The sequence below is a fragment of the Erithacus rubecula genome (genome assembly GCF_903797595.1).
Source record: "Erithacus rubecula genome assembly, chromosome: 5".
Lineage (NCBI taxonomy): Eukaryota > Metazoa > Chordata > Aves > Passeriformes > Muscicapidae > Erithacus > Erithacus rubecula.
Window position 1 is genome coordinate 50,301,314 of NC_136687.1, and position 27,441 is coordinate 50,328,754.

The 27,441-nt window shown below is 41.2% G+C and overlaps 1 protein-coding gene across 2 annotated transcripts in view; it reads right to left on the reverse strand.

Moving 5' to 3' along the window:
• Positions 1 to 1,231: 1,231 nt before the first annotated feature.
• The window catches only part of GRID2 (glutamate ionotropic receptor delta type subunit 2), a 664,166-nt gene continuing 637,956 nt past the window's right edge, over positions 1,232 to 27,441 (reverse strand). For both annotated transcript variants that reach the window (XM_079306473.1, XM_079306474.1), the window contains 2 exons: positions 8,097 to 8,337; positions 1,232 to 3,981 (listed from right to left, as the gene is read on the reverse strand). In XM_079306473.1, coding sequence (XP_079162599.1) covers positions 3,559 to 3,981; positions 8,097 to 8,337 — 664 coding nt within the window. In that variant the 3' untranslated portion in view covers positions 1,232 to 3,558. The remainder of the gene's footprint in view (positions 3,982 to 8,096; positions 8,338 to 27,441) is intronic.

Genomic DNA, 27,441 nt, shown 5'->3' on the forward strand with positions numbered 1-27,441 from the left:
AAGGATGTTGTCATAACTTCATAGCATCCTGTGTAAGTAGGAAAGGAAAAGATACTCTGAAAAATCTGATTTGTTCAGGGAAACAGTCCTAGCACTTTTTTTGGGTGAAGCCAAGAGGGAGACACAGGGGACTTTGGCACTGGTCGTGCTGCAGCTGTGTCCCTCAGGGCTGCAATCATTCACTTGGCTCAGCAGAACTACTTATCTCCAGGTGTTCACAGCTGGTCAATAGAAACATCTTTCTAGGTGATTCTGTGAAATCAGATAAATGTGTTTTCTTCCACTGCTCACTTTTTGTTTGTAGTTGGTATCACAAAAAGGTCGTATAACTGCAGATACCATGCAAACAACTCATCTTTATAAACAGCTGGCTTGTATCTCAGTGAAGCTACTTCAGCAGAAACACTTGGCAGTCTTTAACACTATTACTTCCCTGGAATTTGTTGTAAAGAAAGGGAAGTGTCATGTAGGGTTCACCATGGTGTAGCCCATTATAGAGAGTACATCTGTCATATCTGTAAACTACCTGGCTCTAGAGAGGTGTGTGTGTGAGTGTGACAGAGACACAATTAGGTGGATGATCCCCTGAGTGCCTGCTAAGCTTAGCAGAAAACTGTAACAGGTCAGGAGTATTATTTAAGTGAATAAAATACACTGAATGTAAAATGCCAGGAGAAAACTTTGGTTGCTGCAGATTAAATTGTCATGGCTGATGTTATTGCAGCACAGTGTGCTAATGGTTAGGTCATTAGTTTAAAATGTTAATGAAACTTAAAGATTGAGAAAGCCATCATGAATGAAATATGGGCTACTTTTGTTTTAGGCAATGTATGCCCAGTATCAGAGAAAACTAACCTCTGTGCAAATAAAGGTGGCAGAAAGTGATTCTATAAAAATAAAGGCCGTGCTCCAAGAAAATTTCTGCATTTTACTAAAACAGAAGGTGAGATGCAGTATTTCTAAAAATTATGTCCCGTACATGTCAGTGCTAAGGAACTCTAAACTTACTCTCCAAAATGTTGGTCGTAAATACTCTCTGAAATCTGACATTGATAAACATGGTAAAACTTGGTGTTTTCCACAGATGGTCTCGCTGAGCTGGCTGAGGAGCTCATCCCACTTCCATTGGCTACAACCCTTCTGTAGCAGTGCAGCGAATCCATGAGCACATTACCTTGCCATAGGCTGAAAATCCCACAGTACTCAGCAATTGAACCGGAGGAAACGCAAGTTTAGAAAACAATTTTATTAGACAAATTATTTAGACAAATTATACACAGAAAGCTCTGCCACTTGTAACTGAGGCCTCCAAAAAGTGTTTTGTGTATCTGTATAATAGGCAACACATCAAAATAGGCCTATTTTAAATATCGTACATGGTTAACAGGTTTTTTAATAGCTAAAATCACTGCAACATCTGGTATGTCCCTACGTAGCTTGTTGGAAAGAAATTTTCTGTTTTTTTTCTTTTTTTTTTTTTTTTTTTTTTTTTTTTTTTTTTTTTTTTTTTTTTTTGTATTACTCAGAAGTGTGAATGAGTTCATGAATGTTGCAAGGGGGAAGCAAGTTGTGCATGCTTTTAGACACTTGCTACCCTGGAAACAAAATGGCCTTTTGCACGATAAGAATTCGTTCTGCCTTACACAGTAGACAATATTTGAAGATTTAGTACAAAAAACAGTGACAGTACAAGATGCTCCCCCAGAACAGAATTAGCATCAAAATAGAATAGATCTGAAGAATATACCTTTTAATTTATCCTAAAGCAAATCACATAGGCTGATTCCTATTAATCTTAGCCAAAGAATGAGTTAGATTAAAACAAGTGTATGGTTGCATTAAAAAGAAAACCAAACCAAAAAACTCACAGGATAAACTGCTTGCTTTCTACTTAACCGCATTTTTAGTTTAAGGATTACAAATTGAAAGCTCTTCCTACATTTCTAACAGGTAACAGTGTTACTTGAATAAGCTGGTGCCAAAGTGGGCACCGGTTTTGCTCTCACTGCTGTTCTTATTCTTGCTTTATACAGTTGGCACTAATGTAAGAAATACATAGCTCCTCTAAATCTAACTTAACATAGAAAGGGTTAAACTGAGTGTTTTTTTTCCCTTAGAACAATATGTGATTATAATTAAGGCCACATCTGTGTATCTTGAGGGCTTTTTTTTTTTTTTTTCTCCACTAACACTATTATTGTATTGATCAACAGTGCTGACTTGGAAAAGGATTTATTGACCTTTGATCCATGTTTAACTGCTCTAGAGCTATATCAGTTGCTCATGAACATGGTATACCTAAGAGAGAGTTCCATTTGCTTAATTAATTAAAAGAAAAATTATCAAGATTAGCCTTATAGAATGCTCAAAAGCCAATGCAAAACCTAACCAAAGGAGTTACATCTAGGTACAAATGTTAAATTGCCCTGGATGCTCTAATAGAAAAGTATAAAATATGCTCTGTTGGCAACCGATGCAAGTCAGAATAATGTTAAAGCAACCTGTCTTTTCTAAATGAAAAGACACCCTGCACTGTACATCTCTCCCTTATACAACACATTTTTACTAAAGCTTTATTAAATGAATTGCAATAGCAACAGCTTCCAGTTTATAGCTATATATACATGTATATATATATACACATACCTCTGGGTATATATGTATATATATATATGTATGAGATACTAATTTATTTAACACAACAGAGGCTTCTGCCATATGATACAGTTTACTGTACATAAGAAAAACTTTTAACACTGTACAATCACATAAAGGTCATATGCACTGTTGCAGTGCAAAAGTAGATTTAACTGTAGTCTTTACTGGCATAGTAATGGCTTTTTGTAATCCTACAAAATTGCATTCTTATAATATGGGGCCTGAATGATCTTTGAACTTCATTTGTTTTCCTTTTTTTTCCCTGTTTTTTTAATCTTTTTGCCTTTTTTTTGTTTTTTTGTTTTGTTTTCAATTTTTTAAACTGCAGGGTTTGCCTTTGGTCCACAGTTAAAAGGACACACAGCAGTGGAGCGCTGACTGGATGCAGCAGAGTACATGAAAAATACTTCAGTTATTGCAATTATAGTAAAAAAAGGTGGTGGGGGAGGAGGAGCAAATGCCCTTCTGTAAAGTAATCCTCAGGGTTTTCCTATGCATGAATTGCTGCTCGTTTCCTATATTTAAAGTATATGAAAAGCCTGAAGTAACCAAAACCTAACATGGTGATAAACCGAAGAATAAGTGATTCAAGTAGTACAGAGAATAAGGGGAGGCAGAAGAGACCAGACTGAGAAAGCAGAGAAGAGGAGGAGGAAGAGTTGCTACTAATAATTCTGATTCTTAAATAAAATAAAGAAAAAAAGCCCAAAACAACCCCTAAAAAGAAAATAACCCCCAAACAAACAAAAAGAAAACAACCCCAACCCCAAACCACAACCCTCAAAACCAAAAAATGAGAAAAAGAAGAAAGGTTACATCCATGTTAGTCCCACAATATTACAGCTGCTCCTTGCAAAGGGAGTCCTAAATAAGAAACAGTGAAGAAACTCGTTCTGATGCTCAGATGGAGGTGCCTCGGTCTGGGTCACTGCCGATGTTCAGGCCCAGGGTAGGAGTTGGTTGGTAAGGGATGGATGACATTGTTTTGATGGGGCTTCTGAAGAAGCCCCCGTTGGGCGCCCTGTGCCGGAAAGGGCCAGTTCGGTGCTCGGGCACGCTGCCGAAGGAGAATCCCGAGGCGGCTTTAGCGGACAGCGTGCGGCTCAGAGTCTGGATCTGCTCTGGTATGAAGGTGGTTGTGGTGATGTGAGTGTTCCTGAAGTCACTGATTTGCTCCAGTGCCTGACGTGTGGGTAAAGTGTCAATGTCCAGCGGGGTCAAGTCAATCGATGAGGTGGAGAACTGTTTATGGGGGCTGTCGTCGTCTGTGCAGAGGCTGTTCACGCGCCTGTGGAGGTGCTCCAGGTCGATCTCCTTGTCATCCTGGGGAATGAGAAAAACAAGAGGCACCACTCACCATCGCCATTTGTGCTGGGCTGAAGTTTCACAGGGTGATCAGCACTGCCCGGGGAGCACAAGGCACAATTAACTAGAGCTGGCTGTTGGCTGACGGTGTCCTGAATGTCACCAGCGAACTCCCCCACCGCCTGAAGCCAGGTGGGCAAAGCCAAACTGAGGCAGACTCTTACACCACAGCTACCTTCAAACCCTGGATCCATAAACAGAACTCAAAGCACCAGCGGTAGATTTTCAGGAAAAGGCAAACTTGGAGCTAGGTGGGTTGGACTAGCAGCAGCTGAATAAAAGTAAACTGCATAATCTCAAATGCCTGGAATGATGCCAGTTCTTCAACTCCGCAATGAGAACTAAATTTGGATGTCAACATGGGAGGCTCTGAGGGATCAGGTTGCCATCTTTGTCATCCTCTCAGGGCTTAAGGAAGGGCTAGAAACTTCTCAGGTTTCTTTTTGCCTTTATAATGTAAATTGTGGTATGGAAAAGCTGAACATACAGAGAAAAAAACCCAAGCGCTGGTGACTCATTGACATCTCACAGAAAGGAGTACACCAGGCAATTTAAAATTACAATGCCAACAGAGGGATTAATTATCTCCTTACCTACAAAGAAGCAATTCCATCTATTCTGATGGAATTATACTTTTGTGGGTGAGAAGAGAAGGCAGCCTGATGCATTTATTATAATATATCATCGCTTCTCTTACCTCTGTCCCTTTTCCTTCTTAAATCTCTCTTCCCAGAGAACACAATTAATCAGGTTTGTTTGTTATAATTGAGAATTTAAATGCACAGAAGTTAAAAAAGAGGAGAAAGCCCTAGGTGACCCAATAAATCACCTGTGTTGTACATACATATTTCTGCTGAACTGCAAAGCTTAATTCAAAGCAGCATTAAGTACACACGAACAGGGATATTCCCTCAGTCTAAGTAGTTCAGCTAATTCAGAACAAAAATCAATTTCAACTAACCTTAAAATTTACCTTAATCTCTGTGAAATTTACTGGCTCTTCCAGGCCACTAGAAATATCTCACACTCTAGGACCTCACAGAGGATAATTAGGCAGCCGATAGATGTGCACTGATGACTTCCAGCCTTGATTACTGAAATTCATTGACTGGCTCGATCCAGAGCTCCCTGAATCAATGGCAAAACTCCTAGTATACCGAATGGGCTTGAGATCCCTCCTTTCTCTAGGAATGACGCCAAGCACTCTGAAAAAGTCCACACCTAGAACAAACTGCAGGAGTTCATCTACTTAGCAGAAAGGATCACTGAACATTTGCGCTGGCACCACGCCGAACACAGAGCCCGACTGGAAGGAGATTGAGCTCCCCTCCAGGACTGCACCCTCCAAGGGCAGGGACAGGGAGACAAACCAGGAGAAAGGGGAAGGGAGCAGGGCATCAGGGATCTCCCAGGGACTGGATGATCACTGACCACAAGGGCTTTGGTTTGAGCTCATCACGGGAAGGAAAAAATGCAGTGCTCATTTCTTGGACTTAGCTTTCTGTCTATTGTTTATTCACAGGTGGACATAGACATGGATGCACATAACAACCACACAGGTGACATCAAATCCAAACGCATTCACCAAACGCTATCTCCTAAAAAAATTTGGAGCTGCATATGGATGCAGGAAAACTGGGGCCACATCAGAAGCTAAAGAAATATACAGAGGCTCAATTAGTGTGTGCAAGTCATGACTATGTCTCTGAGGGACAGTCCTAAATATTTTCCTTTTTTTTTTTTTTAGATTTGGGTTTTTTTGTTTGTTTGTTTTTAATTTTGAAAAAAACAAACATACAAACACTTTGTAATTTAAAATGCCAATTGGGAAAAGATTGGAATTTCATAGTTTCTGAGCCTCTAAGAGTAACTCAAAATAGTCCTTTTTCTTTTACAGAGATGCATTTGGGGCTAGGGTCAGACCAGTGAAAATATATAAGCGGTGATAATCTCCCATGCTTAGCCCACAACCCAATCTCCACCCAATCGATACACCAAAATGAGACCCACTCACAGTAAGATTGTGCATATCTCCATAATATGATCTTTCCTCTTCTCTCTTGTGTGATCAGTAGTGAAATATTCAGCAGTTTTCACATTTAAATTATCATCAGGCTTCAGAGTCAACATCCCATTGAGATTACTGGGGCGGTTCATACTTCTCTCAGAGCTAGTGTTTAAGGCTGTCTGCAGACTCAGGCAGACATCAGTGAATGGGTTACTTCTGGCACGCGACCGAAATGTTATCTTCACAACCATTAGACAATTTTGTTTCAGTATAAATGCTTGCATTCTGGAGCACAAGATGGCAGCCACCAGGAAAAAGGGTTGGCTTGCTGACCACAAACTGGCCCAATCTGACCCCCGATTCTGGACTAGTGGCCTGGAAGAGCCAATGGATTTCATGGAAGCTAAAATGAATTTTAAGAAAGTTAGTTAAGATGTATTTCTTTGCTGAATGACCCCCACATCCAGGATAATGGGGACATTCAGCACATACGTCCACGTTAAACTCAGTTTTGAGCCAAGCTTTTCAATTTAATGTTGAGATGAGTGTTTAAATGCTAAGCTAATGACCATATAATAAAGATCATGGAGGCCAAATTATACCATTTGTGGAATGTACACACGTAAATTTCTCAGCATTTGAAAATGGAAATAGAAAATTTTATACTTGTGTAAAATATCCGAGTTGGCAGTTTTTTCTTTTCCTTTGTCACTGATTTTCACGTTTTGCACCAGATATTTATAAAGTATGAAGTTCTGAAACTTGGGATGAACAACGATCAAGTAAATTTTAGGGTTTTAAAATAATTTACCATGTGAAACTACATGGTTTCCATTCCTGAGAAACCCAATTTAAAGACTAGAGATTCCTTTTTTTTTTTCCTTTTAATAATGGTCCGGTCCAGATCTTGAACAAAAAAGAAAAAAAAAAAGAAAAAAAAAAAAAAAAAAAAAAAAAAAAAAAAAAAAAAAAAAAAAAAGCTTGGGAATTAAAAAAGGAAAGAAAAGATTAAATGTATTTTAACATCAGTGCCAATGTTGTCTAATTAGGTGGTGTAATTAATCCTGCCTGATTAGACAGCATTAGATTAGCAGGAATAAACACAATGAAGAAACTGCAGAGAAGGCAAGACCACCACACACAAATTAACAGTAATACCCCACAAGCTACACAGATGTGCCTAAGCTACACAGACAGAAAAGCTGTATTTGATAGTGCTACATTAAAGCTCATATTTAGGTTTAGCTTTGGGTGTTGCTTCCTAGAACATTTTAATAAATCATTTTGTCCCTAATTTCTTTTTAGCATTTTGTAGAAATAAAAACTTCATTAGGAATATAAGAAATTTGGTGCAAAGTTGCATGAGGCTCAGATGGCTGGTAGAGGGAAAAGTAGATTACCACAGGAAGGAAAGCATTACACATGCAGGAGTAGAAGCAAACTCATCTCAGGTGTACAATAACATATTTCTCTGTGGCATCTGTACAACATTTTCTGAAACAAGCCTGTAGCAGGAGGTTTCAGAAATAAGTCTGACCTGAACCTGAAAAATCTTCCCTGGACTTCAGTTGAAATAACAAGAACTGAAGTTCATGGAAGTCTCAAGAGCTTAATGTTTCTGAAAATGGGGACAAGCTTATTCAAGAAGCTAACAACTGATTAAAGGGAAAGATTTTGCAAATGTATTTTAAAAGACTCAGCCACTGAGCTTAGGGGATGTATTTTTCAAGAAGAAGCCAAGACATCTAGTGAGAATTAACTGTTGCCAATGGGAACAATGAACTAAATACTGATGTATTAATAATGTACTATTCTACAAGTAACAATCATGTTTTACTCAGAATAGTTGCATATTTATACATCATAAATATACATTTATTTTTATTCAAGCTTTTCTAGAAAGAATAGCTAGAAAGATTTTGAGGAACATCATTTACCTTAAAAAATCAGGAAGCTAATGAAGTATCTCTGAACTTGATTCCCCGCCCTCTCTAGTGCTATAAAGTCAAGGCAGCAATCTTTAGGGTGCATGACAATTCCCCAGGAGAAATGGAGGGTCTAATACCTCTTTTGATGGAACCCGGGAGCCTTTCCTTTTATTCCACCACGTTTCCAACATTGCAATGAAACAGGATAGGACAATCCCTGCAGCGAGGATGCAGAAAACACCTGCAAAACTTTTTATGTCCAGGGCACCTCCTTTCTGTTTGGTATCCACGGATGAGTAAAGATCACACTGACCGTTCTTCGGCCACCACTTATGCTTCAGTACGTCCATGTCGCCATTCTGCTGCAGCTCCAAAATCCTTGGGGAGAAAGCACAGAGTCAGGGCTTACACTGGGGGAGAGGCACCTGAGAGAGGGAGAGTGAGGATCTGACTGCCTGCAACCTTCCCACGTGTCTTGGAAAGCCAAGCAGCAGATGAACCTGCACAGACTGGTTCAGACAGAAAAGAAAGCTTGGGTATGGGCTTGCCTGTCAGACTGAGCATATGGGTATCTATGTTTCACTCCAGATACAGCAAAGCACACACAGATCTCTTTTCTTCTTTTAACAGTCTCAATGAAAATGCTTTACTTCATATACTATATTTTCTCAATCGGCTTTTACTAGTCTAGGTCAACTGACTTTCATAGTCCATTAGGTACCTGACAATATTTTGCATCCTAGCCATTGGAGAAGAAACATTTCAATTAAAAAAATCAGAAGGAATATACATTTCAGATTTACCATGTTACACACCATGTTGTGGTAAACTGATCTTTTATGGGTTACCTTCCTTTGCTGCTTTGGAGGGAGAGCAAAACCATCTTATTGCAGTCACTGATGACCTAAACCAGTCTTGTTTAATCTCAGAATGCAACCTGAAGATAAGTGATTGCACAGGAAGGTTCCTTGCTGTGGAATTCACTTGTGCATGGACTTACATACCCAGTCTGTGGCCAAGTATTTACTAGGCAACTTGCAAGGACAATATATTTAACTGGACTTCCCTAGGATGTAATGTTTGATAAATGAGAATTATATCTGGAATAATATTTTCATATTTACTCCATTTATTTCTTAGGAGAGTGTTTTGTTATTTGTTTTTTTAAGCATCCAGAAATGACTAAAGTAACTTCTGGGTGCCTCTGGTTATCCATGATAAAAAATTCAATGGTTACACCTAAAAAGAAGATGAATAAATAAGAAGCCTCAAAAGGGAGCTTGAATACACCTGGGGGCCACAGGCAGCTGCTCTGTGCAGAGGTGACTCAGTCTCTGATGCTGCTTCAACAAATAGTTGTGTCCAAGAGCCACTTAATTTGCTACAGCACATCCAAATGACCACGTGTTTGTGCTGTGGTCTCGCCAGGAACGGGAGGCTTGACACAGCCACCAGTGGTTGAAATCCCAGCACAGGCCTGGAGGGAGCTCCCAGTTCCCACCTAGCTGGTGGCTGGGATCATGACCTGTTCAGAGGGGAGCAGCTTGTTCACCCCTGTGTTGTCCCAGAGGGAGCAGTGCCCTGAAGGAACAGGTCACAGGTGATAAATGTGTCCTTAGAGATGCCAGAATCACCTTGTTCACGTAGCTTTGAGTTTGTAAGGAGTGGGACAAATTCTGTGCAGTGCCTGCTGACAGTACGTTGCTCAAGGTCCCACCCTGGAGAAAGGTATTCAAGGTCAGAGTCTCCTGGACTACATTTTGACTTCTCTCAAACCCAGAGACAACTTAGGGAAGCCTCATGTTGAAGTTTTCTGATGGAGCAGGTCCATCTCAAGGATGGCAGGGTTCTCTGTTTTGTGGCAAGGGACCGAATAGCTGTTAGAGCCACCCATGCTCAGGTGAGCTTTGAAGGGAAGGCACCATAGGCAGGACTGCTGCCATTGCTGCCTGCTGGGAGTGTGTAGAGAAGCTAGAGTTACACCCAGTAACAGGAAGAGATGCAACTGGGATAAACTGGAAGATAAGAAAATCAAACCAGATAAGAGGAGAATTGGAGAGGTCAAACAATGGAACAGAGAATTTATGGCATCACTACCCCTGGTGAAATTCAAAGGCCCAGAGCAAACTGACCTGCTCTAAACAAAGGGCTGAAGTGGAGACCAGATTACTCCTCTGTAATTGCAAACAAGGTCCTTACACTGCCGTCAGTTGTGGCATACATCCTTATGGAAAGAACTCACCATGATTTTGGTCCTCACTGGAATCCTGTACTGGGATTTAGGCGAGTATTTTGGCCCAAATATTCCATTCTGAGAGGTTAGCAGGAGCAGACAACCAGCATAAACAGAACCCTTTTGTAGAAGTTCTTGTGGAGTAATAGTCAATTAATTTTCAATGCTTAATCCAAACATGTGTGTTTTTATATTTAGGAATTACTGTACTATCTACCCAAGGCAGTAACAGAACAACATCCATGGGCTTTATTTCTTCCAGCAGAGGCTCTAAGCCCTAAGCAGGGCTATTTTATCTTTTTTATTCAGTCAGGAATAGAATGAACCATCCAAATGATTGCTCTATTCTCATTAATTAAATGATTCTTCACTTGTCAGTATAATTCCTGATTACACAAGACATCTTTTTAACAAAAAGCATTTGCATAAAGACACTGAGAGCTTTGGCTTGTTCCTTAACAGAGATTTATTCCTAATTGTACCCCTGGTAATTATTGGCAATTTTCTTTATGGATGTAACATATAAGTTCAATTCTTTCAAGGAAAACATAAAAAATGGAAGTAGAAATTGGGGTATTGGTATCATTACATGGGAGAGCTCAAGAAGTGGAAAGCTGATAATGAAGCCTTGTAAAATTGCAGCTGCAAACAGATGCTGAGGGATAAAATATAAATTGAGAGAAATTATAAGAGCACTAATATCTAATATATTAATGACACGCAGAGAAAGAGGGAAGTCCTACTTCTGTGAGGCTTCAGAAACATTTTGTTCCAGAATTCACCTGTCTGTGGAATCAAAATAACAGTTACCATATTAAGGAGATTTAACACCTCTAACCTGTTCCTATTTAGTAAAATTCCTATCTTTGTAGCTCATTTTCAGAAAATTGTGCTTTTATGGAAATGCCAGGGAAAACAAAGGAGGAAGGGAGGTTCCTTGCAAGCAGGCACGGCTATCCCTGCGTGCTGCAAGGAGGCTCCCACACGATGGCACTCTTTCCATAAAAATAGGGATTTGCCGAGCTCCTGGTGGGTTCCCCGACACGCTAATCAGATGTACCTGTTGGGTGGCAGACACTACAATCAGTTTGTTATTTGATTTTCAGATTTAATAAATGACTAAAGTAATAACGCACTAACTAAATGCTCTGAATGATAATGATGTTCTCATGCTATAATTCCAGCAAGCCCCTCTCCTTCCTAGCCCCAGAGTTTTACAACTGAACTTTTTTTCTCAGTGGCCCTGGCTATTTTGAACCTGCTTATTAGTACAGAGAATTAGTGCAAGACACAAGCCAGTAGAAATTAATAAGCAGGGTGCATGAGGTCTTGATGTTTTGAAACACCATAGTCTTAAAAAGCTTTCAGAAGAAGCCTATATATTGATATAATCTGATTTGTCCAAAACCCATGACCTTTAAAACTTGCTTATGGATAGAGTGCAGGTCTTGAATATATTTTTCTTTAGCAATGCTAAAAATGCTGGAGTTACATTTTTCAAGGCAATGACGTGCATTTATTGAGCTGCACAAAAGAAAATGTCTGTGTGCACTTTAACTGATTTGGCACTGAATTCAGAGTGCCAAGTAATGTCTCATGGATATAAACACAGAAAACTAAAGCTGCCTGTGGTTTCCAAATCTAACAGGGATGTGAACAAATCCTAACGAATCAATGGGAACAGGGCTGGGTCCCACTTGGTTACTACCTACTTCACTGCTGGCAGTGAAATGGAACTACTCCTCCAAAATACCCACAGATAGAAAACCCCAACTTAATATGATAGCAAGGTGTCACAAATGCTCTGAAATTGAGACCTCTGTGACAACACCTTTTTTTTTCTAATTTTATTCTCAGCTATCAGTAGTGAGCATGAGATATGAGAGGCCATTTACAATGATACTGGAAATGCCAATGCATGTTGTGGGATGTCAAAGGTGTCTGAATATCAGCTTCCTGCACCAGGAACATGTTGTCCAGAGGGATAACTTCCCTGTTGGCACTGATAAGGAAGAGCATGTGATGAGGTGCTTGGCTCTAGTCAGCAGATCAGACTGCTGCAGAGAGCAGATTTGCAGAGCCAATGTAATGAATACCCACTGTTGAAAGGGGGGAAAATGTAAATAATAAAAGAATAAAAATGCTGTAGTTGTGTAGCTTGGTGGCTCTGCCTCGAGAGCCTGAGCCAAGGTCCCAGCCCTTGTTCTGGCTCCCAGGGGGCTCACATGGCTGTGTTTGGGAGCACTCAGTGCTTGCAGATGGGATCAGGTGGGGACAAGGCCTCTGGTACCTTCTGCAGTGGCTAATCAAAAATCATTCCTCAGGCAAAACCTTCTCACTGGAGCTTTTCTGTCAAAAATATGGTACAAAGTCTGCAGAATTTGGTTCTCCTCCTCAAGCAAGATACATAACTAAGCTGATTTGTAAGCATCCTTCAGTTATCAAAGTAGACAGGGTGGGACCCATAAGGAGCATTTGCAGGTTTTTTGTTTCAGTGTAGCCTAAATCTTTCCTACTCACTGCAATAACTGAGTGATGCCAGTTCCTGTTGCATGTCCCTGAGCAAGCTTTAGGTTTTGGCAAAGCAGGCTCCTCTCTGGGCAGCAGAGCAGCTTTCACTGGTGCCACCTGGAATGCTGGCTCAGGGCTGTGGTGCCAGAGAGGGATGGCTGCTGCCTAGCCTGGCTTGCTTCCTCATGGGGAAGGAAGCTGGAAATAAGAATGAAGAGAGGCAAGTGGGGCACTCTTGGAGTCCTTTTCATCTCCTCTCTCACCTGTGGTATCTCACTGTCTCACTGAGACCTGGTGAGTTTTCTTGTTTTGCCCTCATCCTTGAGGCCTGGCAGGAGACACACATTGATGCTCAAAGCCTTGACTTTGATGCCATAAATCAGATTTGTAAGATTTATAACATCATATTTCAGACATAAAAAGGACATGTGGGAAGGTGTAGGGCAGAAGTCATTGTCCTGAGGTGAAAGAAAGAGAGGAGCACTGCCAGTGCCTGCTCCTGAGTGGATGAAGTGATGTTGGGAAAGCTTGCAAAATAAGCAAAGCACCTGGAAGCATAAATAATTATATATCTATATCTGTATCTATATCTATATCTATATCTATATCTATATCTATATCTATATCTATATCTATATCTATATCTATATCTATCTATAGATATCTATATATCTATATATATATACCAGCCCTTCCTTTGACTACAGATCTTGATATCAGTGAGAATTTTTGGTTCTGAAGAGACTGTTTTCTGTTTTTCTGTGTGGATATTTTTTTAAAGCCAGCTTTTTAATGAGCTGTCAATCATGGTCTCCATGAGAGGGAATTTTGAGTGCCAGCCAAGCGCTGCCAGATTAGAGGAAGCAGTGCTCCCTTTGCACCCATTCCCACCACTTAACCCAGCAAAAGAGTGCCCGTGGGTCCAGCTGCAAAGCCTGTTTTGTGGCAGGGGCTCCAGGCAGATGGAAGCCCAGCTAACTGGAGGCCCACGAGGGCAGGCAGGTGGCTGCCTTCTGATGTGCCCTTCAGCAGAGCTCTGCACCAGACTGCTGACAGCAGGAAGGCAGTCACTGAAACCAGGATAAGCATCTCGCCTTCTAGACATGACAGAAGGAGCAATAGTAAACCAGAGCTGCTGTTCAGCATTAAGGATTTGCATATCAAACAATATTAAAAGAGATAAAGCAGCTGACCTTCTGTTTGGTTCAGCAACAAACCATTGCCTTCTAAAGATGCAGCACTCATCACTTCAATCCCATAAATTAGTATCACTTTGTTCAATTTAGAGAACTTCTTTTTACTTGAATCTGTTGAACTTGCATGGATACTCTCTCTCAAGTGCAGAAGGCTAACCTTAAATGAAATGGCATCTGCAGTAAAATGAGATATTAACGCTATTTATTATATGACTGGTGGAATTTGATAAGGACAGCTCTACAACAGTTTTGTTCAAGCCGAACAACTTTGTTGAGTGCATACTAACAATTCAGAAACCAACATAAAGATAAAAATCAAGTTATTAAAGATCTTCTGCTTGTTTTTTATGTAGAAAAATAGAAGTGAGCTTTAATGGCCTTTCACTGTGAAGAACTTTCCTGCTCAGGAGAAAGCAGCAATAAAAGTATTAGTACCTATTTATAAATCCCAAATGACAAGAGAACAGCTACAGACAGTTGCATAAATATGATGAGTTCATTAAGCTCAGTGCTGTTATGGTAAACACCAAATTAATTCATTATGGCGAGTCACGGTACACTGCCAGCCTTATTAAAACAAAAAATTTACTTTCAAGGTACATTGGCTCCTGTGCACTACCCACAACCCAGCCCTCTTTTGGAAAATTACTTGAAAAATGACAGCTACCAAGCTTTATAAAAAATTCAGTACTTCATGACCACATGAACACCCTGGACTTAATTTTCCTCTTGCTTTCATTGCCATAAGCCAAAAGCAAGAGCAGGGACTGCTCGTGGAGCATGCAGAAGAACTGAGCAGGCTTTGATGTGCTCCTGTCCCCTGGGACAGCTCTGCACTCCCTGTCCTCAGTTTGCCCTGGGAAAGGTGTCTTCCCATGCTTCCAAAGTTGCCTCCGAGATCCACAGTTGTGTTGCACAGGACTGCCACAGGATGGAGAGACAGAATTCCTTTCTAAATTTACACTTTCTTCACACTGTCCCCCACAACACTAGAGGCACTCAGAAGTGATATTGTGGCTTTATGAGAAGAATTTATGATTACATGCATACCACTCGAGGACTTGAGCTGCAGGTCCCAAGAAGTATGTAAGTAAATGAGGAGCTCTCCTCTTATCTGAAATAAACCAATAATTTCACACAAAATCAGGAAACCCCAATGTCCAAAGTCAGAAGGAGTTCCATCATTAACTTAGAGCACACCTGGGAGCCCCAGCCTTTCTAGAGAAGCTGTAACAAAAGTGGCACTTTCTGAATCAGTATAGGAAACCTTGATTAACCAAAAATGGAAAACTTGGAATATGCCCTCTCAGCCACTGCATACTTCTTAGCTGTCACCTCCCTTAACTCTCACCTCACTGAACATTTCCTCCAGTGTCACTTGCCAGCTGATCCCTGCCTGAGAATCCCTGTGGTTAACAAGCCATGTAAATCACTGTTCTCCTGCTTAGCAGAAGGGAAACAATTGAAACAAACACTCTAGTTTGACTTTGTTATTGTTTCTTTTCCAAGACTGAGATGCAGTCAGTTTTTAGGATCAGTTACTATTTCAAAGTTCATTCTCAGACTTTTTGGACACAAAGCAATAAGTCAGACACAAAAAGTTTGCATTAAAAAACCCATCAAAATTAAATATATAAATATTTGTCTTTTAAGGAATTCTTTTTAATTAGATCATAAGGAATAGCTTTAACTAATCTGTTTAGACCCTCTGCTGATATGCTGTGAGAAGGATAAATAAACTTATTCACTGAACCTGACCTAGCACTGGATGAACACACAAGCCTTGTCTTCAGCTTAGAGGCAATTACATTAAAAATCAAATTATTAACATCTTAAGATCTTAAGAATTGTAGTAACTAGTAAACTTCAGGTTTTTTATATTGTATATGTTTAGGCTACCTTTAAAAGGCAAGCACTTATTCCAGCTTTGACAACATGGTATTTGCTAATATCAAAACTGGGTTCCAAAGACTTGATGAGGCAGAATGAAAGCCAGCAGAAGAAACAGGAGAGCTGGAAAGGAAAAGACAGGGAGCCCATGGAGACCCAGAGCATATCTGCAGTCAGAAAGGCAACACCTTGGGTGGTCTTTGAAAATGTCAGCAGCATCCTTAAGCACACTGTGATATTTGGGTTATTGGGTGCAGGAAAAGATCTTTCATTTCAGTGTAAGAACCTGGAAATGATCATGTTTGCTTGGAGTCATGCTTCGGGCAGTGCAAAGCCTCATTCTTATCCAAACTACCTGCATCTGTATTTTCAGAAACAGAAGACACGTCAGCTACACTAACTCCCTTGAAGTGACAGTCCAGAACAGCTCTTTATAAAAGTAAGAGCTCTAAGTGGCCCTTGCATATTTGACATTTATCTGCTATTTACCTAAGCAAATATGACAAAAATTTTTGGCTGATGATTCTATCATGTTTTAAACTGTTTGTACAGTGCATTTTTTTAAGCCCTTAAAAATTAAAAACAAAATCTTCAAAATTTCCTTTTTGATAGTGTTTAAATGAATGATTTACATCCCTTGACTTAATTATAATAATTTGGATTTTAAAGACCCCAAATCAACAGCTTATAGCTATCTCCAAGGTGAACAGAGTTGCTGATAGAATAGGAGAGGCTAGACAGATAAATACAGAGTCTGAAGATCAAATCACAGTAATACGCTTTGTGTCTGAAATCTGACATTTAAAAATACCTCAAATGCTTTTATCTTCTTGGTACTTGGTTACAGTAGTGAAAGCTTCCCACATTCGTTCCCATACAGGGTTTTAAACACACTGAGGTTTTAAACCACTACTTCTGTACATGAACACTGCAATAACCAACCTTATACATTTAGACATATACTGAAGAGACTCTCCAGACAATCCTTTGGACAACAAAAGTAAAAATGTTTAAGAGTACTGTTTAGGATATATTATTACTCCAAAATTTAATTCATAACTTTGGTTTGTTCTCCCAAGCAAAAGCATTTCATGGAGAAACCATTTCTAGAGATACCCTGAAATGCATTCCTTCTTTAAGGCCTTTCTCAGATCATACCAATGAATACTCTTCAAATACACACAGCAGTGGAGAAGCTATCCAGGGAAGCCTAAGGAAAAGCCACAGTTCTGCCTAGAAATTGTAAGAGTCCCTGCCGAGGCACTGAAGAGTGGATTGGACTACACTTTAAAAAATGTTATTTCTTATTCTGCACCTTGGGGTGTGGGAAATTCGACTTCTGCTGTTTAAGCTAAACGTGTATCAAACCACACTATTGAAACAAGCTGGCCCAGGTTACAGACAGATCTGCCTGAGATGGACACCCTGGAAATATTGCTTAGGGCACCTTGGCTGGCTTGGGCTTGCTCTGCCTACTTTCCCTTCCAACCTGCATCAGGTTAGACTTCCTCAAAGACATGAGACCATAAATGTCTCTACCTCCATGAGCATTCAGATCTTTTTAATCCCCCCAAAGGAGGGTTTTAACCTCTCCTAAAACAAGATAATGAATGATAAAGTAGTACAGCTTTGCGAGCAAGGAGCTGCCTGAGTGCAGGGCTCTGCTCAATCTTTGCACAGCAGAACCCATGGGCTGTGCTGCTGCTGCCTTTTGCAACCCTGCTGCTCTTGTGGATGGGGAGATAAGGTAGGAGATAAGCTCTTCTTCACCAGATGGAGTGATTACTTTCAGGAAGGCAGCAGCATGCCAGGCTGCTACCTCTGTGCCTGCAGGTTTTCTGCCAACAGGAGAACTTCCTAGTTCTCCTTTCCTGTGCTCTCCCAGGGCTACCAGCAATGGGGTGAGGTGAAAAAGCCTGGCACAGAAATGTTGCTAGTGCTGGTGTTTAGGAAAGTAAAGAACTGATGGTTTATTGCCCACCTTCCACTGTGGTGTGCGTCCATGGGGGCTGCAGGCTTCTTTGCATGATAGGAATCAGGCTTTAAGCAGCATGGTGTTTGCTTGAAGGATCACAATACTTGATATTTCCATGTTATGAGGAAGTGTCTTGATAAGAACCAAGTGCCATTCAATCTGGATAACAATCTGCAGGAGGACTGAGTGTTTATTCTGTTAATAAAGGCATCTCCCCGGTAATGTTGCAGTTTTTCAGGAGCTTGGCTGTATTCTCATCTCACAAAATTTGCCTAATCAGGTCCCCTGGTCCCCTCTGCATTTCAATAAGGGAGGATTGTACCTGTTCATGTGTGTAATGCTTTATTTCCTTTTTTTTTTTTTTTTTTTTTTTTTTTTTTTTTGGTTCTGGATTTTAGTGCTTTGGAACAAGGCAGAGCAGTCAAGACCTACCATTACTTTTGTTGCTGGAGGAAGCAGAGCAGAAAGGAACTAGTAGGAAGATCTGAAGTTTTGCATTTCACCTCATACCTTTTTCCCCCCCTGAAATGTAGGTCCATATTATTCACACATTGATTAGTGACCTGAAGGTTATATTCTATTCAGCTCAGGATAATAGGAGAAAGGAAACATAAGCTTGCATAGCAATGACAGCACACATCACTTGTATCTTAAAGTATTCTACAGCTTGACCAACCAAATCTTCAATTACAGCAGATGCCTTGGAGCAAAAATCTTTCATAGGCAGCCAGACCAGCTAATGGGCTCACTTGCCCTCCATTATTGTACCTACAGTCACATCTTTTATGGAATTAATAATCCCACTTGCAGTTTTGCAATTTCTACCACGCGAACCTCGGAGGAAGAATTTTGGCAGCAAATAAATGAACCTTTCCCTCCTTCTCCCCTTGCTCCCTCTCCAGTAGACACAGCTCATGAAGCAGCTTCCCATGCAGCTTCCCACAGGGGCCACTAAGCTGGGTTTGCTCATTGTCCTGTGACACTATGCCACAGCTGACTGGCATGGTTCACTGCTACTGAGAGAAGGCAATGCCAGGATTTCCTGTGTAATGTTACAAAACACATCCCATCATTTTCCTGTGCATTGTGCCAGATAAACTGTGGTTGAAAGAAATAACCCAGGAAATAAAATGCAAGGCATTCCCAAGTGTTATTCTATCATTTTCCCTATGTGGAATGCCAATGGCTTTGTAGGAAATGTAACACTTTTATAGCATAGGTCAAAACTAAGAGACTTGGCACTGAGATTCAATTTGGATAAGTCCATGAGCCTGCTCAGTTGATCTGTGCAACTTTTTTCAAGATCAAGGGCATGAAGTCAAATTCTACAGCTCTTTTTGGTAGCATAGAGAAGTGAGACAGACCTGAGAGCTCCTGGGCCAGGGCTCCTTTTGCTGCCACTCTGCATGTTGTGCAGCTCTGAGCATGGGGCAAGTTTGGTACATATTCATCAGAGAGCTTCCTTAGTAAGAGGGCTCAGAAGTAGAGTAGATGCAGTCAGATGTAGGGTTTGGAGGAGAGGCAAAAGAGAGGGGACCTATATAAAAAAAATGTCACCCAATTTTAGAGGAAGAATCAAGATTATCTTGACTTCTCTTGAAAAAGTTGTTTGGTAGGAGAGATGGAAGCATGAATGCCTGGGTATTTGCAACCCTAATTTCCCAGCTCTAAAAAGTAAAAGCCTATTTGTGGGAGGCCAAAGGAGGATAGTATCAGGCTTTCATTTTTATCCAGCCACTTCACCTTTCTCTACCTCTGAGTCAGACCAAAAATCAGGATTCAACTGAATGTCCCTGTCGCTGTGGGGCAAATTCACAGCTGCAGAAGATGGCACACAGTAAATCACTGTCCTCTCACTGAGAGCTGCCATAAATAATGCCACAGGAGGTCCCCCCCTGCAAACAGCAGCTGCCTGCAACTGCTGGAAGCAAAGCTGTAATGCAGCCCCCAGGTAGGGAACAGAGAGAAGGTAAACCAGAACAGTCTGGAAAATAAGATCTTGGCATTTATCATCACATTACCTTGTAAGCCTCTCAAAATATTTGTCTCTTTTCTTCCACAGGAGAATTTCTATATGAACTTGACATAACTTTTGACAAATTTCAGGAATGCCCTATGTTAATGCTCTAAAAGTATCTAGTCTTAAAAGTATTCTCATTAACATCAAGTATTATCATTCAGCTTGTACAGAGCAGAAAGCTGAGATCAAAAGATCAAAACCTCAGATAAGTGGTGAAAGTAGTGGCTGAACCTAGCTCCTGGTCTCTCTGTTCCTTTTTGCAGTTGCATTTGTCTGTTTTCCTAAGAGAAGTGTGGAGGAAAGAGAAGGCAAGGGAAAAGAGCAGTTTGGCAGACTACATGACAGGTGGAAAAGGCTGAGGAGGTGCAAGTGTATTAGCCATGACTTCCCAAGCAAGCAGCTGGCTGACTCTATTGCTCAGCCTCTACATCACTGACAGCTTTGAAGGCTTGTGCTGCAGCACAGTCTCTCTCTTGCTGGCCACAGGCATTTCCCAAACACAGGCACAGCCTTGGGGTTCCACAAGGCCAAGCTCTGGGCAGGACTGGCCTGGAGGGGAGCTCCAAAGCAGTGATCCCTAGGGGAATGGAGAGGAGTGGTCCTCATGGCACCTGGGCAGTGACACAGCTCCTCCCCAGCTCCAAAGGATTAGAGCAGCACCAGCAGCCAGGAACACAAGGGGGTGGTGGAAGAAAGAACTGAGATCCTTCTCTACACTGCCAGCAAAGCTGAAGCATTTCCCAGCCCTTTCCAGCACCACTTGGCATCTTGAGCTCTGCACCATTCACGCCTTGGATCACACAGCTGTCCTTAACTGCAATTTCTCCACTTAATTTGGGTCAGACAAGCTCCAGGGGATCTCTCTCTCCCTGGGAGTTCTTGACTGAAGACAGACATCAAGGGTGTGTATTGCACACCTCATGGACACAGCCTGCAGATGGGGCTAAATAGATAAAATCTTGATAAAATCCTAATGTCAGATTCATTCCTTTCCTGCTTGGCAAAAAAAAAAAAAAAAAAAAAAAAAAAAAAAAAAAAAAAAAAAAGTAGGAGCAGCAGCTTTTTCCAGTTCTGTAAATACCTTCTTTTTGAAAAAGATGTATTCAAACTCTGACAATTGGTTTAAAACAAAAAACAAAACAATAAAAAAGACACTAGGAACATTCAGATATAAACATATGGCTGATTGATTGATTGATTGTGGAGACTGTGATAGTAGAAGGAGCTTTACATGGAGATTGTTCTGTGGATATTTAAGGTTGGGCAGATTACAGTGAGGTTTGCTTCATTCTTTTTTTCTTTTTTAAGACTAGTTTCTAATTCTGATTTAATGATTAACTAGGAAGGTTAGTGGTTTTTGTTTTTTTTTCCCAATCTTCTCTTTTTGCTGGGGGTTTCAGATCAAACTGGATATTCTGACCAAATTTTTTAGAGAGCAATATACACATACAGGATGTAGGCAGACTGGACTCCTACCCTTCTTACCTGGTTCAAAGTAAGGACTGAAAGTGAGATTTCCTTTATAACAGAGGTTATCAGGTGGAGAAGTCATGCCAGAGACAGAGATAAGAGTCTCTTGCCCCTGCAAGTAAATCTTTAGGAAGCTACTGCAGGGGGCAGAAAAATCAGATATGGGAATCTGCCTGCATTAAGGAAAGCTGTAAACCTCTGGAAAAAATCAGATACTGAAGCTTAGGCTTCTTCTTATTTTCCCTCCTTTGAAACAGAATGTTTGTTTTCCAGCCAGCTCTTTGAAAAACTGGAACTAAATCCCCAGCACAGCATTTCTGTGTTGGAGAGGGGCACCTTCAGCTGTAGTGCTGTTGGACCAGAGCCTGCACAGGCACTCACCACCCTCTCTGGCAAAGGTGGATGTGAAAAGCTAAAACTCAGCACACTGCCTCCTCAAGAAAAGCTCTTTGTACCAGGTGAAAGGTGAAGGAGGGCCAGCAGCAGCACTGCCTGCTCTGCAGAAGTCAGAGCAAACCCTCTGACACTCACCTTCTCTCCATTGGCATCCCTTCAGACCAGCAGAGACATCCCAGCCAGCCATGCTCACCGTGGGACTGACCCCACAGTGCTGCCAAGCAGCCTCTAACCAGGGCCTGGGACTCCTCATTGTGTGCTGCCAGTGACAGGGGAGTGCCACCACAGGAAATGGCAGAGCAGGACACGAGTTTTCCCTTCGCTGGAAACCAAGGCAGCCACTCCTGTAACAGGGATTGGAGACATGCTTTGTTTATTGCCACTGCTGGCAGAGAGGGAAGCCAGGCCAGGCAGCCAGCACAGAAAGTTCTGCAGGCAGAAAGGTGACTTATACTGGCTGATTTTCTTCCTATACTTGTTTTACTTGAGGACAGTAATGCTGACAGAACTGTTGGTTCTTTTCACATCTACAAAAGAAGTCAGGTTTTATGTCTTGTCCATGATAGATAAGCTCCTTAAGACTGTGCACATATTTGCAAATTGAATTAATATTTGACATTGTAAACTTGATTTTTCCAAGCTTATTTTTAGTGCAAGCATTGAATCTAACCAGGTTTTAAGTGAAACCCTTTAGAGTTAATAATGAAGTTCAAAATTACTGCTTTCTTTTAAAATCTTTTTCTTAAGTAACAAAGAGAAGAAAAAATTCCATGTGAAGACCCATGAGCTGCTGGAGGGGGTTCAGTAGAAATAGAAATTCACATCAATTAAAAAAAAAAAAAATAGGACACCTTTAAGATTCCTCTTTTGTAACTTTCCTTCAGAGGACATGAACCTGTTTTATATTTACCTCAGTTATCTGTCTTCCCAGCCCTGTGCATGCTCCTGGGGCTAGGAAGAGACTTTACTGGAAAAGTGGCCACATTACAGTGAGATACTTCTGGGATACCCAAGCTTTGTTTACCTGCTAAGATTTTTAAGCCAGGAAGAGAGCTCTGCTTTCAAAACAGTGATTAAGGTCACACAGTTACCTGAGGTCTGATGCCCAAAAAACACATGGGGAAAACTCCATGCTCCTTGGACACACTGATCTTTTTCATTGGCAACATTTTCAACTCTCCTAATGAAGCCTTTTCCCTAAAGTATGTGCTGAAGAAGGCCAATGAAAATTTCAGTTTTCACGTTTTTAGCTGCTCTCTTAATTTCTTACAGTGTGCATTGCTGTGGGGTAGAACCCCAGAGTGTAACTCTGAGATGCTTGAAAACCAGAGAGGAAAATGAGAGATGCATTTCCTTTTCTTTAAATGTATCCCTTTTGAAAAACTAATCTCTAGTTTTGAGGGCTTTGATTCACAACTTTGGGCTGTGTGGTGCTGCAGACCATCACTGTTTCTTTTCAGCCTGAAGACATAGGGATGTAATACATTCCTGTTTACCTCACAATAATAGCTGACTTCTGCTTTATAGATCACAAGTTTAAGAGGAGGCAAAATAGATCACACACAAAGGCAAGGAAGAAAAGGAGATAAAGGGTTATGAACAGAGGCCAAGATGAGCAATTGTGCACTAAGAAAAAAGAGGCAGAGATGGGACCTGAGTGAGATGGGAAATACCTGACAGGAGGCAGTGCAGCCATCCTGATGTGATCAGGCTGGTGGATAACAGAGGGCTGAGCTGAGACAGGATGTTTAACCCAGAACAGGGGAGAAAAATCAGCTGAGGGAGATGTCCCTGTGTTGGTGGGTGTGCTAAGACATGGTGCTGGCAGAATCAACAGCAAATCTGTCCCTAACTGGGGCACATGGCCCCATGGACATTTAGTGCCTAATCCTCTGTCAAGATTTTGACCTTCTGTGCCTTGCTGGAGCTGCTCTCCTCAACTAAGGACTTAGTGGAGGGGATGGGGCTGGCAAGCTGATTGACCTCATTTGACTGGAGAGGGAGCAGTGGCAATATGGGTAAGTGGCTGAAGGAAGTAAATGGACTAATTTTAGTCTCCCTGCCTTCTATTGCAGTAAATCCCAGATGAGAGCTTTTCTGACAGTCTGATAAAAAATCAGTTACCTGGTAAGTGGCACTGGAGAGACAGGTGCTCATTAGCTCCGTAGAGACACATAAAAATGGCTCAAAACTTGCTAGTCACTGGGCCTTAAAATGTAATTAGTTTAATTTCTTTTCATAATAACACACAGTATATAACAACAGTACATCATCTCCCAAGGTGAGAATTCCAGGCAGTGTTTTCTAAAGCAGCTAAATGATATGAGCATCTCAAGATTTTGTAACAATACACCATGGGTTTGGGAAATTTTACCTTTCTTGACACATTCTAAGGTGCACCCAATCCACCCCTATCTACTATAGAATAAGTGCTCCTGACACTGAATCCCTGACTATTTAGTGCATTTAATTTTTCCTTTTGCAGCAATATCCCAGTGGAGCAGCAGCAGGTTTGGGGATCATAAGCACCTCAAGGGGAGTGCAATTTGACCACAAACAGCACGTGTTAGAACATTTCCTCACGTGGAGGTGTTGTTTAAAGAGAGGTGGATGTTTCCTGCATGAGAGCTTTTTGCTCTGGTACAATTAGGGATCTCTGCACTGAGAGCACCAGACACAGGCACAGAGCCCTGTCAGAACAGAGCAGCAGGCAAATCCCATCATCTTTATGGAGCATGCAGTGACACACGTGGCAGCCAAGCTGCAAAGCTATTTTCCTCCTTGTAATTACTTACAACAGCACTTCTTAACCTGCACATTGCTGCCCCCTCCACACCCCACCCCACTGAAATGCTGCGAGGTGTGAAGCCCTCACCCCAGGAGCCATCAAATATGACATGGCACAAAAAGCTCTTAATTAGGCTGCCGTGGCTTGGAGGAAGAATTTAACACATGTGAAGCTTTTGAGAGGCTCTGAGAGAGGTCCCTGTCTCGTGGTGCTCATACAGCATGAGCTCCAGGACATGAGTGATCCTGACAGAAATTCCAGAATGACTCCCCTGCTCCCTCCTGGCTACAAGGGGCAGATGGGAAGAGCAGCCATGTGAAGCTGTACTGACAGCATCAGATTTTCCTCCAACACACAGGACTCACTGTGCAGAGATAAAAGGTAGTGAAGCCAGAGCTACCTTGCCTAGCTGGTGCTTTTGTGGTTTGCATCTGATAAAACCTGGTTCAGAAAAGATCTCCAGCACAGACACTTCGTTAAAAATGGAACCTTTCTTATGCACTAGATTATTATCTGTTCCTGCTGGGCCAAGTTAAGCAAAAACACCCCTCAGATGACTCATTTCAACAGCCAACAGTTGCTCAGTTTTTTCTTATTAGCAACTTGTAAAAGATTTCCCAAGCTAAAAAGCCCACAACCAGCTAGAAAAATAAGATAAAATACGGCAATTAAAAAAAAATAATTATCTTAATTACACTACAGCTTTGTCCTCCAAAAGGAGGGTAGTTTTTCCACAAGACAGCGTTGCTCTAATGGGGGATGCACTTTAAATAGGACTATGGTTTGCATGCTGCAGTGAACTTCTAACTCCTCACAACTTGTATTTACTGCATTTCAGAATTGTACTAGTGTATAAAAACCACCCCATTTTTTTCCCCCCTGGAACTGCAGATCCATTTTGCCATTCTCCTCTATTATGAAACTAAACATCCTATTATAGTCCACAAAATAAATCAATAGAAGTGATATTTTACCCAGTGGATTTGTAGGGTTGTAGTTTGGTTAGTTATTTTTTTGTTTTATTTCTCTCTCATTACTCTCTCCCATTCCCTATTATTCTGTCCATCTCTAAGGTAAAGCTGAATGCACTGAATTACTGTGGGTGCCTGCTCCACAAGAGACTGCTGGAAAGGAGTTATTGGCAAATAACCTTTTTTTTTCTGTGATGGTGCTTTTGTCTTCTTGCCTCCAGCAAAAGAGGGAAAAAATCCCCCTTATTATAGGTAACCTTCCCCTTGCTAATACCAGGTATTGCACTGCACCCTCCTGTTGGCAACCAATCAAGGTGTTAATTCTGAAAAATCACATCAGCTGAACTAAGAACAAAGCTGTTGCTTTGCATGTTCAGAAATCCATTAAGGGCATCCTAACGTGTTGGGTGCTGAAGTGTCTCTGGCCAAGAAGATCTGTAGCAGATTCTGAAGATACAGTCCTATTTTACACAGCACATTTCTTAACAGAAACAGTATTAAAAGCATTTGTCTGGTACATTTTTTTTTCCTGCAGTGTTGCAAATAGTCAAATTCTCTATGAGGGTTACCCTTTTAGAAGAAGAAGAACCTGTTGTTTTCAGATTTTGCCTGAAACTGGCTTCTCCTGGGTGGGAGTCAAGACTTGGAGAGCATCAGATTAATTTTGAGACTTCAGGCATCTCATAAAGCTTACAGAGGAGATACAGGACAAAAGATGCCTTAAACTGAAGTCTTTCCACAGGAGATGTTCCTGATAAACAGTTTCTCTTGAAAGGTACAAGGGCAGTTTCTTTTATAAAGACTGGAGTGCACAACCACAGCTTTGAGGAATCCTTCTCAGTCAAGGGTGAGAAAACTCACATTCATGATTAGAATGAGATGTGACACCTATGAAAATTCCTGAAGAAAACTGAAATAACATAAAAATAGGAAGCTACTTGAAGATTCCTAGTACTTCACAGGTTGGAAAAGCTATTCCATTGCCACCAGTTTAGTCTGGTAATCAACATCACCAGAAAGCTCTCAGCTTTCAGCAGACTTCAGCTGGCACAGAACATATTCCATCTACTTGCTTGGATGTAGATAGGACAGAAAGGAACACCAGTACTAAAGTACAGATCCACAACTTTCCAGGATTATCCCAGGAAGCTGGAGGACATCAGTCCTCCTTGCACCTGGGAAGTATTTCTTTATTTTTCCCCTGAAAACTGTCTGTCAAAATGAAGTGAGGGCTGAAGCACAGATCTGAAGTTCTGGGTCTGTGCTGGTGGGAGGATGCTGGATGGATCAACCCAACATTGGTGCCAGAAGCTGTTGTCAAGAAAGAACACTGGGACTCTTGGGAACATCCTGGAAGCTTTCAGACTTGTGGAAGAGGCAAGGCACTGTCATAGGCAGAGATCCCACACCAGAATCTCAGGTCACTCATCCCTGGCAGACCCTCAGGAATAACAGAAATGTGATTTCCACCTTCACCAGGCATAGACATTGAAGAGTGCTGGAAAAGTGCACTTCCTGAACCCAACAAGAAAAGTTAAGCCCAAAGGCACTCTTCCAGTCAATTTTCATTAATTAGGTTTTTCTCTCAGTGGTCCACTTCAAGTTCACGAAACAACTTATGACAAAGACATTTCCTTTTCTGTCAAGGATGCATCACCCACCATGGACCCATTATTGATATGGACAAAGCATAAGAGGATTTATTTTTGATCTTAAGCACCACGTGGGAAACTAGTTGCAATTATCTTAATTCATTTATGTAAAAAACCGTATCAAATAACCTGTTTAACATCTGTTCACGATTCCTTTTGATGAAAGTCATATAGCCATAAAGCCAATATAAATAAGTAATCTAAACATTCCATGCAAATATCAAGACACTCTAAATATTGTGATCCTACACAATGCAGAGAGTTAACAGTGACAATGAAGGTAGGATTTACTGCTCATGGTCCAAATACACAAACCACCATTAATTCAAGTGCTGCCAGTAGCTGATCTACTTTATGCAGAAAAATTACAATCCACTGCG